The sequence below is a fragment of the Diospyros lotus genome, chromosome 8 (assembly GCF_014633365.1).
Source record: "Diospyros lotus cultivar Yz01 chromosome 8, ASM1463336v1, whole genome shotgun sequence".
In the NCBI taxonomy this organism is placed as follows: Eukaryota; Viridiplantae; Streptophyta; class Magnoliopsida; order Ericales; family Ebenaceae; genus Diospyros; species Diospyros lotus.
In genome coordinates this window covers 38,438,919-38,454,543 of record NC_068345.1, presented here as the reverse complement: position 1 = coordinate 38,454,543, position 15,625 = coordinate 38,438,919, and the positions used below count along the sequence as shown (strand labels likewise).

At 26.1% G+C, this 15,625-nt stretch overlaps 1 protein-coding gene across 1 annotated transcript; it reads right to left on the bottom strand.

Moving 5' to 3' along the window:
- Positions 1 to 422: 422 nt before the first annotated feature.
- Positions 423 to 968, bottom strand: LOC127808651 (abscisic acid receptor PYL12-like). The gene has a single exon (XM_052347221.1). The coding sequence runs from the start codon at positions 966 to 968 to the stop codon at positions 432 to 434; it is 537 nt and encodes a 178-aa protein (XP_052203181.1). The 3' UTR covers positions 423 to 431.
- Positions 969 to 15,625: the final 14,657 nt, after the last annotated feature.

Sequence of the window (15,625 nt, the reverse complement as noted above, 5' to 3'; positions counted from 1 at the left end):
ACTTATTTCGTATTATTCTAAATTTATTTGATTTAACTCTTGTTAGGTTCACAAAAAAACAAAGATAAAGAGAAAAATATTTGAACATCCTTATATTAAGTTGTTGATTTAATTGATTCGAAAAATTTAAATTATAAATTATGATTTTAATGCATTTGTTAAAACAAATCATACATCTCCTCTCTATAATTAATTAATTAATTGTTCTAATTATTACTAATTTATCATTAAGATTGCTTCCTAACCTAAAAAAAGGATTAGTAAGTACAATCAAACTTTTATTTACAGAAAAAAAAAAAGTACAATCAAACTTTTATATAGATTTTTTCACTCCACAATCTCTATTTTATTTCTAAACCCAACCCCCCCCCCCCCCCCCCCCCCCAAAAAAAAAAAAAAAAAAAAAAAAACCATATACGCGCGCGCACTAGCTAGCCCTCAGTCCTGGAAGCCATTTTCTCACTGATACTGGCCAAGGACTTGAGATTACAAGCAACGATCGTATCCGCAAACACGCAAGTATCTTCCTTGCTATTCCCTGCCGGCACGTCCACCACGTACGACTCGATCACCACCGTCCCCCCGCCGTTCTCCCCGTTATGCAGGGTGGTGGTGGCCTGGTAATTCTCCAGCCGGTGGTCGCCGCCGATAATGCTGAAAATCATAACATGCAGATCGTCGTCGAGCCTGTCGAGCCGCTCGATGCTGGTCCGGCCAGGCAAGCCGGAAATCACCCTCACCTCGCGGACGCTGCCGGCGTTGCCGTCGCCGACCTGCATGGTGCAGCTCCTCACGAAGCGCTTGTAGGCTTGAGGGTTGTCGAATTGGCGCACCATGGACCAGACCAGCGGCAGCGGCGCGTCGATGGCTTGGACCAGGCTCGAGCTGCACTGGTTCGGCAAGATTCGGTGCCTGTGGTGAAGGCTCTTCATCTTGGTTACTGAGTTGGCGACAAAGCTTCTGTCCATGAGCTTCGATACATGTATATATATATATATAGCTACTTCATAACATTCAAATATAACTCGATTTTATAGTAGAGAATAAGGAAGAAGATATGGACATAGAATTTTGTAATTAATGTGCGTAATTATGAGGAGGAGATGGGTAAGCCTTGAAACTTTATTTATTGATGTTTTTAATGGAAGAGATATTGAGACAAATTAGCTCAAGGCACTTGATGTTTGTCCGTTTTCCATGGCTAAAAATAGGATATATAGCAGCCCAAAAAGGGCAACCCCACGAGGTCCAGAAGAGGCTTTTGATTTGGGAGTTCGCTCCAATTTTGGCTTCTTCTGGCGATGTGTCCTTTTGTGGCGGGTGACAAGTAATTCTATGTTCCGTGCGTCGTACATTCGGTTCCATCCCACAGCAATATTGTGCTTTGAGATCCACAGCCACATGTTATACTCAGGAGTGACCAATACTTACAAAACCCTTTCATAATTATTTATTTCTCAAGCATAACAATTAATCTTATGGACTTATTAATAACTCTGATACTAAAAATATAATATTTAACAAGGCATGGAGTACTCTATTATTTGTTTTGGGTCATTTTCAATGCATTTTCCTTTTAGCATTTTAAGGTTTCTCTTGATTTACTTTTACTTTTTCTTCCTCCTTTGGCCATTCTGGTTCTATATATAACCTTAAGAACCCATAAACTCTTTTTTCTTTTAAGTTATTTTTGTTAGGATTTAGGATAAAAAATAAATCATGATCAAATCATCAAAGGCACAAAATAAACAACTCAAATCAAGAAAAATTACAAGAAAAATAACAAAATATCACTATGAATATATTATTACGACAAAAATAATATTACTGTAACTAATTTCAGGATATTGGGTACTTACTTATAGATCTACCACTAATTTATAGATATATACATAAAATAATTTAAAAAAATTCATACTTTAATCAAAAAATAAGTTACGAATAAAATAAATCTTGATTAGCCACAAAACAGATAAATTTTTACTTGTAGATATATCCCAATCAGAGTCAAATTTAACATCCCAATCACAATCAAATTAGAAATTCCGATCACAAATGAATTTGAATTTTAGGTCACAATTATCACAATTTCCACCTTTACACAAAATTCAAATACGAAATTATTCATAATTCTTTCTTCCAACAAAATCGCGAAAAACTAATCTCTTTGATGAATGCAAACCAAATCCACATAACCCTCATTGCAGTGGATATTTTTAGTCATACTCAAATTATAGACAATAAAATTAGCCTCAACATACCTTTGAAGGAGTTTGATATTTCTTCTAGATCCATCTTTTTGTCATACAATATTCTGATGGATCGACACTTTCTTTTAGGCTTGAGTTAGGCTTGATTTAATTTGAGACGAGAACTCAGATATATGGCTTTTATCAATTTTAAACTCTACCTAAATGTCAGAACTCTGTTGACCTATAGGGTTACATTCTTTTGAAATAAACCACTAAGCATGATATATAATTTCATCAAATATAACATTTTTTCTAATTATAACTTTAGATGTTTTTAGATCCCATAATTTATAGCACTTAACACTAGATTTACAATCAAGAAAGACACAACGTTTAGATTTTGGTTCCAATTTTTCATCATCAACATGAGTAAATTAATGCAGAACATTTAAAAAATTTTAAATTAGAATAATTTGTAGAAGTATCAGACCATATCTCTTATGAAGTTTTCTTATCAATGGCAATAGAAGGAGACCAATTAACCAAAAAATATGTCATGTTTGCAATCTTAGTCCAAAATAACTTAGGTAAACCAAAATTAGATAACATACAATGTATCTTGTTCATATAGGTTTTGTTCATCCACTCAGTTACACCATTTTGCTGTGACATACTTGAAACAAATAAATGTCTTAGAATTCTTTATTTGCTGTAGAAATCATTAAATTTATTTTAAAAAAAATTAAACCATTATCTATGTAGAAACGCTTAATCTGTCTTTCAATTTATTTTTCAATCATAATTCTTTCACTGTTTGAATATAGCAAAAACATCATTTTTCTATTTCAAGAAGAATACCCAAACTTTTCTAGGAAAATTATCAATGAAAGTTAACATGTATCTGGCACTACCTTTAAAGGGTATTCTAGCAAGACCCCGGAGATCTGAATGGATATAGTTAGTGTCCTTTTTTGTATTGTGAATATCTTTATTAAATTTGATTCATTTTTGCTTACTAAAGACACAATGCTCACAGAACTCAAGTTTTTCAGTTTACTAACCTTAATGACTCCATATTCACCAAGGAACTTGTACCTATTTAAATCAAGAGAATTCAATGAAATAAGATTCCTCTTTAAGGTCAAGAATATGTTTGATATTAGTTAAAATTCTAACAATTCCATAAATATCTTAATTTTAATTGTTTCAATGCCAATAATTTTACAATAGAAATTGTTTTCCATCAACACATCATCAATAGTCAAAGTTTCATATATCGAAAACCAATATCTATTAAGAGACATATAAAACTTGCATGATGTGTCAAGGTTCAAATTTTCACAAGTCTTGGTAATTTTATTAGTTACCACCATAAATTTCCAATCATTACTATTAACTTCAACAACATTCGTTTCACTTGAAGTATCTATTTGTTTTACTATTAACTTCAACAACATTCTTAAATTTGCTCTAAAATTTAAAACACTTGTTTTTTATATGTCATTTCTTCTTACAATAGTTACTTTACAACCAAAATTTTTATTATTTGTTATGTCTCTAATTAAAAGACCATTCCCTGATTTTCTGAATTTTTCAATAATTGCTTATCAATTTTCTATTTCGAAAACAAAGTATCATAATCTTTATCTAAGATAAGAGTGTCACAACTATAGAGTATGGTGTCTCTAAACGTTGAATATGAGGTTGATAGAGAACATAACAAAATTAAACCAAAATCTTTATCATCATATTTAATCTCCATACTTTCCAAATCAAATACAATTTTCTTAAAAACTATTAAAAGGCTTCCAATAAACGTATCTTTGCTATTTGATGAGAATATAACATTTTCTTTAAATATAACTTACTAGTCAAGTTTTTAGTTATACACAACTGTTCCAGTTTCAATCATATAGTAACAACAATTTTTTTTTTTAAAATATCATGTAAAATTTGATTCAATAAATGCAAATGTATTTGAGATCAGACTTTACAATCCTTAAGCTATTTTTTTTCAATACTCCATGATTGTAGCATTTTATTAAAGTTTAAAAGTATATAATCTAAATTTATTTGTGCCAAAATTACACACATTTTAACTTATTATAGTAAAAATATAATATTTCAATCTAATAATAAAATATCATACATCAAGTTTGCCATTGCTAAGATGAACTAATCCCAAATAATCAATAAACAAAAGCCCAAAAATCAGGTAGGATAATGGATTTGGGCAGCAAATTTGGGCGAGACAAATTTGGATTTGGCCTACCAGGTCCAGCAGGTTAGATTTGGTATTGAATATCTTAGATCTAGGCAAATCTGATGGTTTTGGCGAATCTGGACAGGATCTGGGCAATGGCTGTCGGTAATGGAGGAAGTCAAGGGCGATAATAGAGGAGGAAGAAGAAGTTGCCGTTGGCGATGGTTGCGACGAGCTTGACAATGACCAGAGAAGACAAAGCGAATGACTGCGAGTCGTCAGTGAAGAGTGAAGGCAAACAGATGACAAAGGCAAAGGTCAACGGACGACGATGGCTGTGGCGATCGGAGAAGATGAATGAAGCGATAATTGTGAATACATCAACGATGATGGTAGAAAGTGAGGATGTCGTCGATCGGGGAAGCTGAATGGATAACCAGAGAAGACGCAAGAACAAATGACCACAGTGATCGACAACGATGGTGAAGCTAAGGGGGTCGACAATGGTGGAATACGAGCCGTCGATGACGATAGATGAACCGATGGCTGATAGCGGCGACGACACAAAGGCAATGGCAATCAATAGAGGCGATGATGGTAACGGGTGGCTGTCGGCGGTGGCGTAAGAAACTTGATAGGGCTTATTTTTATATATTATTTTTATCTAATTTTGAGTTTAATTTTGTATTATTTTTTATATTTAGATAATATTTATTAATTAAGATATGAGAGAAAAAAAATCAAATATGAGAAGTATCTCAAATGTTTATTTTTTTAAACGTGTTTGTTAAATTTATTTGAATTTCTTCAAAAATATTCTCACGTGATTTTTTATTTAACTTTTTATAAATAAATTTATCTGCACCATTTCAAATAAATTTATCTAATATTTTATATATAAACCTAAATTATTTATATGCCCTTCGTAGAATAATTAATGTCATTTAATATATTTTTAAAATTTAATTTTCTCTCTATTTTATTATTTAATACAAATTATTTTGATAGATTTTTTAAATTATTTTATTCAATTTTATATTTTATTATCTATTATAAACATATGTTTTGAAAATCAAAGTGAAATTATTATAATTCTACCAATAATTATTTCTATTTTCTCATCTTTTTAGAATCTATTTTTGAATATTGATTTATAAAATAAAATATTATTTTTAATTTTAATTTTTTTTAATAATTTACATTAATCATAAAATATTATTTTAATAATAAATTTGTTATTGATGTTAGCATACAGTTTTGAAGAATTTGGTAATAGGGATATTTTTATAAAAAAAAAATTTATCTCGGTATTTTTCATATGCATCTAACAAACATATGAAAAAAAAAATACAATTCTTAATGGATTTCAAAGAATTTAACAAATACTTTGATAAAAATCTTATAATATTTCTTAACTTTATTTTTATCATTCCATATGTTGGTTCGAAAAATATTACAATCTTATTTTGATACTCTCTTATCTTACTTATTTTAACAAATGTTATCTTAAATATAAATTTTTATTAATTTTATATAATTTAAATTTTCTTTTGAAGGATTCAAATAAAAAAATTAATTTAAAGAATTTGGCCTAAAAAGATATTATAAATTAATTTCAAAATTATTATTATAATACAATTAAAGAATTAACAATCAATTATGGAGAAGGAATTCTTAGGCCATCTCACTGTTCACCCACGCATTTATTCTGTGGGAAATTATGGCCAAATTGCCCCTTTCACGTAAAAAAATATTATCTCTATTATATTCTCTCTTAATTTTGTTTTAATATGTATAATTATTGATTTTGATTTTAATTTGTGTATTTAATTTAACTATTATTTTTAACAACATAATAAATTAAAATTAAGTAAAAAAATTATAATTATTTAACAACATAAAATAAATTATTTCATAAAACTTAAAAAGTTGAGAACAATATAAACAATAACACTATTTATTTAGTGTAAATTGAAATAAATTAATTATTATGAATTAAAGAAATAAGGAAATAAAAATAACACTATTATTTTAGTGTAAATTTTAGTGTAATGGGTTGAACATGACTTGATAAGATAGTGTGAAAGTTACATCCTTTTAGTGTAAAAATTATACCATTTTAAAATTTTGAGTTGGAGATATCTTAGCAAGCAAGGAAATCAAATCTGAGCTGGAGATTGAAGATAAAGATAAGGCACGGAGAGATCAAATTAGAGGAGGACTAGGACGGTGGCCATGTATATAATATAATATAATAAAGCGGCAATTGGAGAAGAATGGAGGCTGGAGCGGCGGAACAAAGGAATATAATAAAGAGGAAGACCCAGCAGCAGGCGCATAGCAGCAAGGCCGCAAGGCTTGGCCCGCGCACAGCTTGTGAAGCCGCACAGCTGCCTCACGCAAGCAGCAAGGCGGACGCGGGCAAGCGGGCCAGCGGCAGTTGAAGCTGATTCGGCGCACAGGGAGATTCTTCTTCTTCTTCCCTGTTTAATTAATTGGCTTAATACATACGTTAATTTCTTAATAATTTAAAAAATATGACATGTAATTCTTAAAGTATAAAATATCAAATTTTAATATTTTAATTTATTATTTTAATTTTTTTATCATAATTGAGAGTAAACATAACCATTATTTACGTCACATAAGGTGTCATATCATATAAAAAAAGTACAATAAAATATATCAGATTATGTTTAATATATGAATATGACATTTAATCCTTCAATAATTAAAAAAATTTGACATTTAATCCCAAATATAAAACAAATAAATTTAATAAAAAAATATACCTAAATTTCATAAAAAATCTACAAATTTCATAAAAAAATACCTAAAAATAATAAAAAGCATAAATTTTATAAAAAGATCTAAAAAATTCATAAGAAAGAGCTAAAAATATTCAAAAGAAGACATAAATTTCTTTAAAATACCTCAAAATTTCATAAAAACAGCCTAAAATATTTTTAAAATATTCATAAAATAGCTAAATTTCATCACAAGACCTAAAAATTTCATAAAGAAGACCTATATATATTCAGAAAAAGACCTACAAATTTTATTGAAAGACCTAAAAATAATTAAAAAAACCTAAATTTTATTTTATCTTTTATAAAAAGACCTAAATTTCATTTTATATGTCTTATTTTTGTATTTTTTTATTTTTAGAACTTTTTATCAAATTTTTAGGTGTTTTATGAAATTTAGGTCTTTTTTTTTTTATTTTTTAGGTCTTTTTATGAAATTTAGGTCTTTTTTAATTATCTTTAGGTATTTTTATGAATTTTTTAGGTCTTTTGTGAATATTTTTAGCTTTTTTATGAAATTTAGGTATTTTTTGATTTTTTTTATGAAATTCTTAGATTTATTTATGAAATATATGTCATTTTTTTGAATTTTTTAAGTGTTGTATGAAATTTATAGGGTTTTTTTTATTAAATTTGATTTTTTTTTTTCAAATAGTGGACCAAATATCAATTTTTTTAATTTTTGAGAGACAAAATGTCAAATTTTTTAATTGTTGAGAGATCAAATGTCATATTTGTTGGTCTTTTAGGGTATGATCACTCAAGAAGGGGTGGATTGAGTGATTAATTTTTTTTAATTTTAATAAATATTCTTGATTAATGATTTTATTAAAAAATATATTTGATAAATATAATAAATTATATTTGAGATTAATAATAAATATAAGTCACAAGATATAACAAAAATAAATTCAATAAGACACAACACAATTTATAGTGATTCGGTATCTTCTCATACACCTAATCTATTCTCCCAAAATTTAACCACCCTTGGGGTTCCACTAAATTAAAATCACCAAGATTTTCACATTAGCTCACATTGAAAACTAGATACACACCTAAATTATAATTGTTTCTAGGCAACCACTACACCAAGGTTTTCTCCCTAACTTATCTTGGAAATTAGATTCACCTAGATTTTAACGGATCTAGGAAACCTATACAATCCTCAATAATAATTTAAATATTTACAAATAATTTATTCACATTTGGACACAATTAAGTAATTAAGAACAAATTATACCAGACAATAATATTTAAATAAATAAATAAATTTGTAACCTCAAATGGAGAAATTCAGATTTGCCGTAGAAGACTTGAAGAATTTTTCTTCTCTTACCTTGGCTCTTCGATGGATGTGTAATAATACTTCGAGAGCCTCTGATTGTTTAGATGTTTTGCTTGAGAGCGTTTGAAAGTTTTCGGGTGCTTTGGATATGTAAAGGAAGTATTTGGATACTCAAAAAATGAGTTTTGGGGCTATTTATAAGTATTTTAACCACTAAAGAAATGATTAATATGAAGTTTGAAATTCAAAAAATGTTTAGATTTTTTCAAATAACAAGAAAACATGTCTCTTTTTTAATTCAAAATAAATTTACTTTTTACATGAGTAAGAGAAAACATGTCTAAAATCAATTCTCTTTAATTCAAAATAAATTTACTTTTTATATGAAAAAAGAAAATATGTCTAAAACTAATTCTCCTTTAATTCAAGATAAATTTACATTTTGCATAAGTAATAAAAGTATTTATCAATAAATAAAAATTTAAACATAAACTTTTTAGACATAAATGATCAAAAGAAGGAAACATATTTAAAGACAATCTACTTTTAATTCAAAATAAATTTACTCTTTGTACCCACTTTTAATTCAAAATAAATTTATTTTTTTATATAAAAAAGAAATATATTTATATCATAAAAATATTTTTGTTAATCATCAAAACTTATTAATATGAGTAAGTTGGCTCAACAATATTTATGTATTGAATCTAATATGATGTACCTTGTTAACGTGACGTTCACTTGCAAAAATGGGCGACGAGCTGTCATGGCAAGAACTTAAAATAATATTTTTTAATAATTTACATACCAATTGTTAACATTTTTCAATTTAGGGATCAAACGCCATATTTTTTAATTATTGAAGGACCTCAGTATATATTAAGCCTAATTAATTCCCTCATGCTCACACTATTGATTTGGATATTAATTAATTCCATTATAAGGTAGTTTATTTAAATTAAGGCTATTATTACTCAAATGTCAACTAATTTATTTGTGTCTAAAATTATGATGGTGCAATTTTATAATTTTATGTGATTAAATAATTCAAATTATATTGAGTTGTGTGGTATTGATTTTAATGTTTGTGGATGTTTGGCCACCATTTTCATGATTAGATGTTTAATCTTGAGACTCTAAGGAAATAAGTTGGGGAATACATCCATATACTATAAAGTAAAATCAAATAGGGATCAAATTCAATTTATTTGTGCGACTTTTAACAATAAAGTGTTCCACAAATCTTATCGTAGGTTAGGAACTTTACAAATCATAATGTGTTCTTATTTAATTAAACTTTCATAGAGAAATAATAAATTATTAAATAAAATTAAACTCGTTATAATCTAGAGATAAGGTAATGAATGCATTAGAATACTTTCCCATGGCATACTCAATTCATTCGCATAAAATCCATAATTTGCTCTATATAGCTTGGTTAGTACTTGTGTCTTAGTTATTAAAATTTATTGATTTCTTTTGTTCAAGTCATTTTTGAATCAATTTTATTTTATTATTTTAATTAATTAATTTAATTTAATTATCAAGATCCAATAGGTTTAATTTAAGATAGGTAATTCCATAATTCTAGTAGTTAAATAGGTTAGTCTCTAAGGGGTTGATGTTTGGACTTGTATCCATTATCTATATATATATTATAACAAAACAGCCGTCAAAATTTTTCCCGCCCATTTCCAGTTACTATTTTGATATTTTATTATATTTTTTAATTTTTTTTATTTACCCAAAATAGAATTTTTATAGATCATTAATTAAGTCTAGATTTGTAAAAAACCTGTAGTTCTTGAAATACGTAAATGGTTTTTTTATGATTGAATAGTATTTGGAGAATGTGTAAGCGTGCTGGTATATGAAGAGACAAGATCTAATTTATATTATTAATTTTTAAATATTAACATAAAATTTTAATTGAAATAAATTATAAAAAAATGAGACTTTTTTAAATCGGGAGAAATCTTGAGATATCAAGTAATACAGCCGAATATCGACGGCCAAGTAAATTTTTTATTTTATTTTTATTTTATATATAGTTTAATTAATTTAAATTTATTTTTTTATAATTTTAAATGTTATAATTTTATATATAACTTAAATGTTATAATTTTATTTTTTAACTTTATTTTTTTATTACTTTCTTAAAAATGTGACATGTCTTAAATGTAATAATTGATTGCTAGAGGGAATATGTAAAGTCATGTATGAATAATTAATTTTAAAATTTTGATTATTATTATTTATATAATTAATTGATTATTTAAATTATCTTTATTTTATATATAGTTTAATTATTTTAAAATTATTTTTTATAATTTTACATGTAATAATTTTATATATAACTTAAATGTTATAATTTTATTTTTTAACTTTATTTTTATTTGTTGTTTTCTTAAAAAATGTGACATGTCTTAAATGTGGTAATTGATTGCTAGGAGAAATATGTAAAGTCGTGTATGTATAATCAATTTTGAAAATTTGATTATTATCATTTATATAATTAATTAATTATTTAAATTATCTTTATTTTATGTAGTTTAATTAATTTAAATTTATTTTCTTATAATTTTAAATGTTATAATTTTATATGTAACTTAAATATTATAATTTTATTTTTTAACTTTATTTTTTTTGTTGCTTTCTTAAAAATTTGATCTATCTTAAATGTAGTAATTAATTATTAGGAGAAATATGTAAAGTCATATATGGATAATCAGTTTTGAAAATTTGATTATTATCATTTATATAATTAATTGATTATTTAAATTATTCTTATTTTATATAAGTTTAATTATTTTAAATTTATTTTTTATATTTTTAAATGTTATAATTTTATATATAGCTTAAATGTTATAATTTTATTTTTTTTATTTTCTTAAAAATGTGACATGTCTTAAATGTGGTAATTGATTGTTAGGAGAAATATGTAAAGTCATGTATGTATAATAAATTTTAAAAATTTGATTATTATCATTTATATAATTAATTAATTATTTAAATTATCTTTATTTTATGTAGTTTAATTAATTTAAATTTATTTTCTTATAATTTTAAATGTTATAATTTTATATATAACTTAAATATTATAATTTTATTTTTTAACTTTATTTTTTTTGTTGCGTTCTTAAAAATTTGATCTTTCTTAAATGTGGCAATTGATTGTGAGGAGAAATGTGTAAAGTCATATATGGATAATCAATTTTGAAATTTTGATTATTATCATATATATAATTAATTGATTATTTAAATTATTCTTATTTTATATATAGTTTAATTAATTTAAATTTATTTTTTATATTTTTAAATATTATGATTTTATATATAATTTAAATATTATAATTTTACTTTTTTAACTTTATTTTTTTTATTACTTTCTTAAAATTTGACCTGTCTTAAATGTGGTAATTGATTGTTCAGGAGAAACATGTAAAGTCATGGATAATCAATTTTGAAAATTTGATTATTATCATTTATAATTAATTGATTATTTAAATTATCTTTATTTTATATATAGTTTAATTAATTTAAATTTATTTTCTTATAATTTTAAATATTATAATTTTAAATATAACTTAAATGTTATAATTTTATTTTTTTACTTCTTTAAAAATTTGACCTATCTTAAATGTGGTAATTAATTATTAGGAGAAATATATAAAGTCATAATCAATTTTGAAATTTTGATTATTATTATTTCTATAATTAATTGATTATTTAAATTATCTTTATTTTATATACAATTTAATTAATTTAAATTTATTTTTTATAATTTTAAATGTCATAATTTTATTTTTCAACTTAATTGATTATTGTCATTTATTTAATTCTCCTTTTTCCCATTGGTCTACTCTAAAGATGTGCTATATGTTGGACTTGGGAAAATTAAATACAAATTAAATTTGTGTTTTGAAAATTATGTTAAGTAAGATTCGGATTGTGTGGCAGAGCGTGGGAAAAAAAAGAAAATACAAATTAAATTTGTGTTTTGAAAATTATGTTAAGTAAGATTCGGATTGTGTGGCAGAGCGTGGGAAAAAAAAGAAAACTTAATGATGATATGTGATTTGATAAATTGAGAGAAATAAGAGAATTTGAAGGAAGAAAAAATAATAAAAGAAAACAAATGTCTATCTCTTTTCTTCCTCTTCATTCCCGTTCAACACTTCCATTTCCTCTCTTCTCCTTTCTCAATTCTTTTTCTTAAATTTTCTCTTCTTCTTTACTTTTATTTAGTAAATTTTAACTGTATTTTTCTATCCAGTTTGCTCTTCTGGTGTAACATAGTACCACTATTTTGTCAAGTGAGTAATATGAATGCAACTAGAAAAAATTAGGCCTTGAGGATTCGTGTGGTAATCACATATGAGACAAATACACATGAAAATTAAAAAAAAAATATCTACCCTTAAATGCATATTTTAGAATAAAGAGGTTGGTTATCGTTTATTATTTTTTCCTGTTATCGTGTAATTTTTGTATTTTTTTACGCATTGCTTATTGTATTACATGTTAATTTAAGTTTATTTTTTACATGGTTTCGGAATAGAGTTATGTGCTTTTTATTGTTCGTCTACCCTTCAATGTCTATAAGGAAATCTTTTCAAATTTGTAATCCTTTTATTGTATTTTCATGATTGTAATACGATTATTTTGTTTATTTTTTACTTCTTTATTGTGATTTTTATTTATTGTAACTACTAAATTATATAACTTTTGCTTTAACGATTTTTTTTTTTAACGATATCCATGCATCGCATAGGTGATCAACTAGTATTACTTAATACAAACTAGTATACTTATTAGGTTTTAAGCTAAAACCTTAGTTGAAGAAGATGAATGACTACATATCAACAGTTTAGATTTGCCAAATTGCTGATAGTTTGATCCAACAACCCTGATACTAGTTTGTGAGGATTTAGGATTAAAAATAAATCATGATCAAACCATCAAACACATAAAGAAACACAAGAGATTTATATAGAAAAACTAAATCGAGAAAATCATGGGCAGAAAGAACAAAATATCACTATAAAAATATTGCTACGACAAAAGTAATTTTGCTCCTACTAATTCTAGGGTATTAGGTACCTAATATAGATTTATCACTCATCTATAGATGTATACAAAAAAAAGATTTAAACAATTCATATTTTAATCAGAAGATGAGTCACAAAGAAAATATATCTCGATGAGTCTTGAAGAAGATAAATCTTTACTTGTAAATGTATCTCAATTAAAATTAAATTTGACGTTTCAATTACAATTAAATTTAAAGTCTTAATCATAATCACATGAAAAGTTTTAATACCAAACAAAATTTAAATTTTAGGTTAGAATTATCACAATTCACAAAGAGATGAAAGAGAAGCTATAGGTAGGAGACAAATGGGGAATTGAATTAAGGGTTGGATACGCATAATAAGGAATTGTTTGAGGTCAAGTGGGGCGAATAAAACCGCAGTGGTAGTCACGATGAAGAAGAAAGAAAACCCAAACGAGAAGCTGATAAGGCTTAGGGTTTCCATGGCATCCATATGCAGATGCAGATGCAGATGCAAGATCAGCCAATTGGGTAATGATTGCATCCATCGCATATGTATATCTTTGTTTTGGAGGTTGTAAAAGCAAACTTTATTCTCATGAAAAGGATGCTACAATTAAGATCTTTATTTTCTTTTTTTTTTCTCTTTTTTTTTTTAGTTTTTGTGTAGATGAAATCAAACTCAGACAATGATCGCTTAATGGGATAAGTTGAATAATAAGTGCTCAATTCATGTCGATATCTAATTTTATTTTTTATTTCATCTTTAGAATAACAATATTACATCAAGTTATTGTTACGTGAAATTGTACTATTTAAAATTTAAAAAAATCATTCAAAAATTTTAAAATGTAAAAAATGATATAAATTAAAAAACGTATTTCAATAATTTTAAAATAAATATTTAAAATATAAAATTAAAAATAAATTCAAAACTCAAAACTAAAAATTAAAAAACAAAACAACAACTCTTAATTTTTTTTATATAACTTGTTTGAGAGAACGAAAGCTGCCAGGCGTCAACATTATTAAGTCAGCCCAATATGAAATTTCTGGGCCTGAAAGCTACAGGTTTCACTTCAACATTATTGGGCCAGCCCAATATCGATATATAGGAGAAAATTTTGATATTAGTCTTGATCTTAAAATGAAATATACCCAAGAGAGAGGTTTGATGAAAGGTTTTTGAAAACTATATGAAACCACCTTAGTTTTAGAAGAGGGAGAATTTGTTATCATACAAAAAAAAAAGAAAAAAAAATTATATAAAAATAAAGATATATTTACTTGATAGTTACTTAAAAACTATATTTATAAATTTCAAGGAACGAGAAATACGTACTTAGAATAGAAGAATTTGAAGTTACTTTTTTCTTATTTTAAATTTTAACGAGGAAAAAGAAAGAAACTCTATTTTTATTTTTAAAGATTTTAAGTAAGAATAAAAAAGAAGAAAAATATTGTAACATTAAATATTTAAAACCATCAAAATGATTTTATATTTCAACACATAATAAAACAAGGGGAAAAACAGTAAAAAGAAAAAAAAAACATTGTAATTAAGAAAAGAGTCCACATACCACATTCATTCCTTCCCATATGCCCGATTTGGGAAAAAGGAGATTTTAAAGAAAGAAGGGAAGTTGGATGATCCCATTTATCAAATCACCTTTGCTAATTGCCTCCGATGCTTAGACTTGTTCCAAGTAAGGGAATCATTTTCCCTTTCTTTCAATCCAAACATGGCGTAAGACACTTGGAAGCCCAACTTTTCTCTCCCGGGTGGTTACTTACTATTAAATGAATGGCATGGTAGCTTTGATGGTGGAGCGGTTGGGAGTTGATGGATGGTAGGATTGGTAAGTTATAATATTAAATATTATTTGTACATGAAAAAATATAGAGTGTGTACACTTAAAAAAGGTGCGACAGACATAAATCACGGAGGCATCAAGAAATTAAGCAAATTAATTTGTCATGAATTATGGGGGCGATTTGATTTGGTAAGTAAAGGGTTTTGGACTGTTTGGGCATTGGAAGGTAGTCAACAATGGCAGACAATTAAACTCGTCAGTCACA

Bases quoted from the DNA above. Each gene is read 5' to 3' on its own strand.
- LOC127808651 (XM_052347221.1), bottom strand. From the start codon at position 968: ATGGACAGAAGCTTTGTCGCCAACTCAGTAACCAAGATGAAGAGCCTT.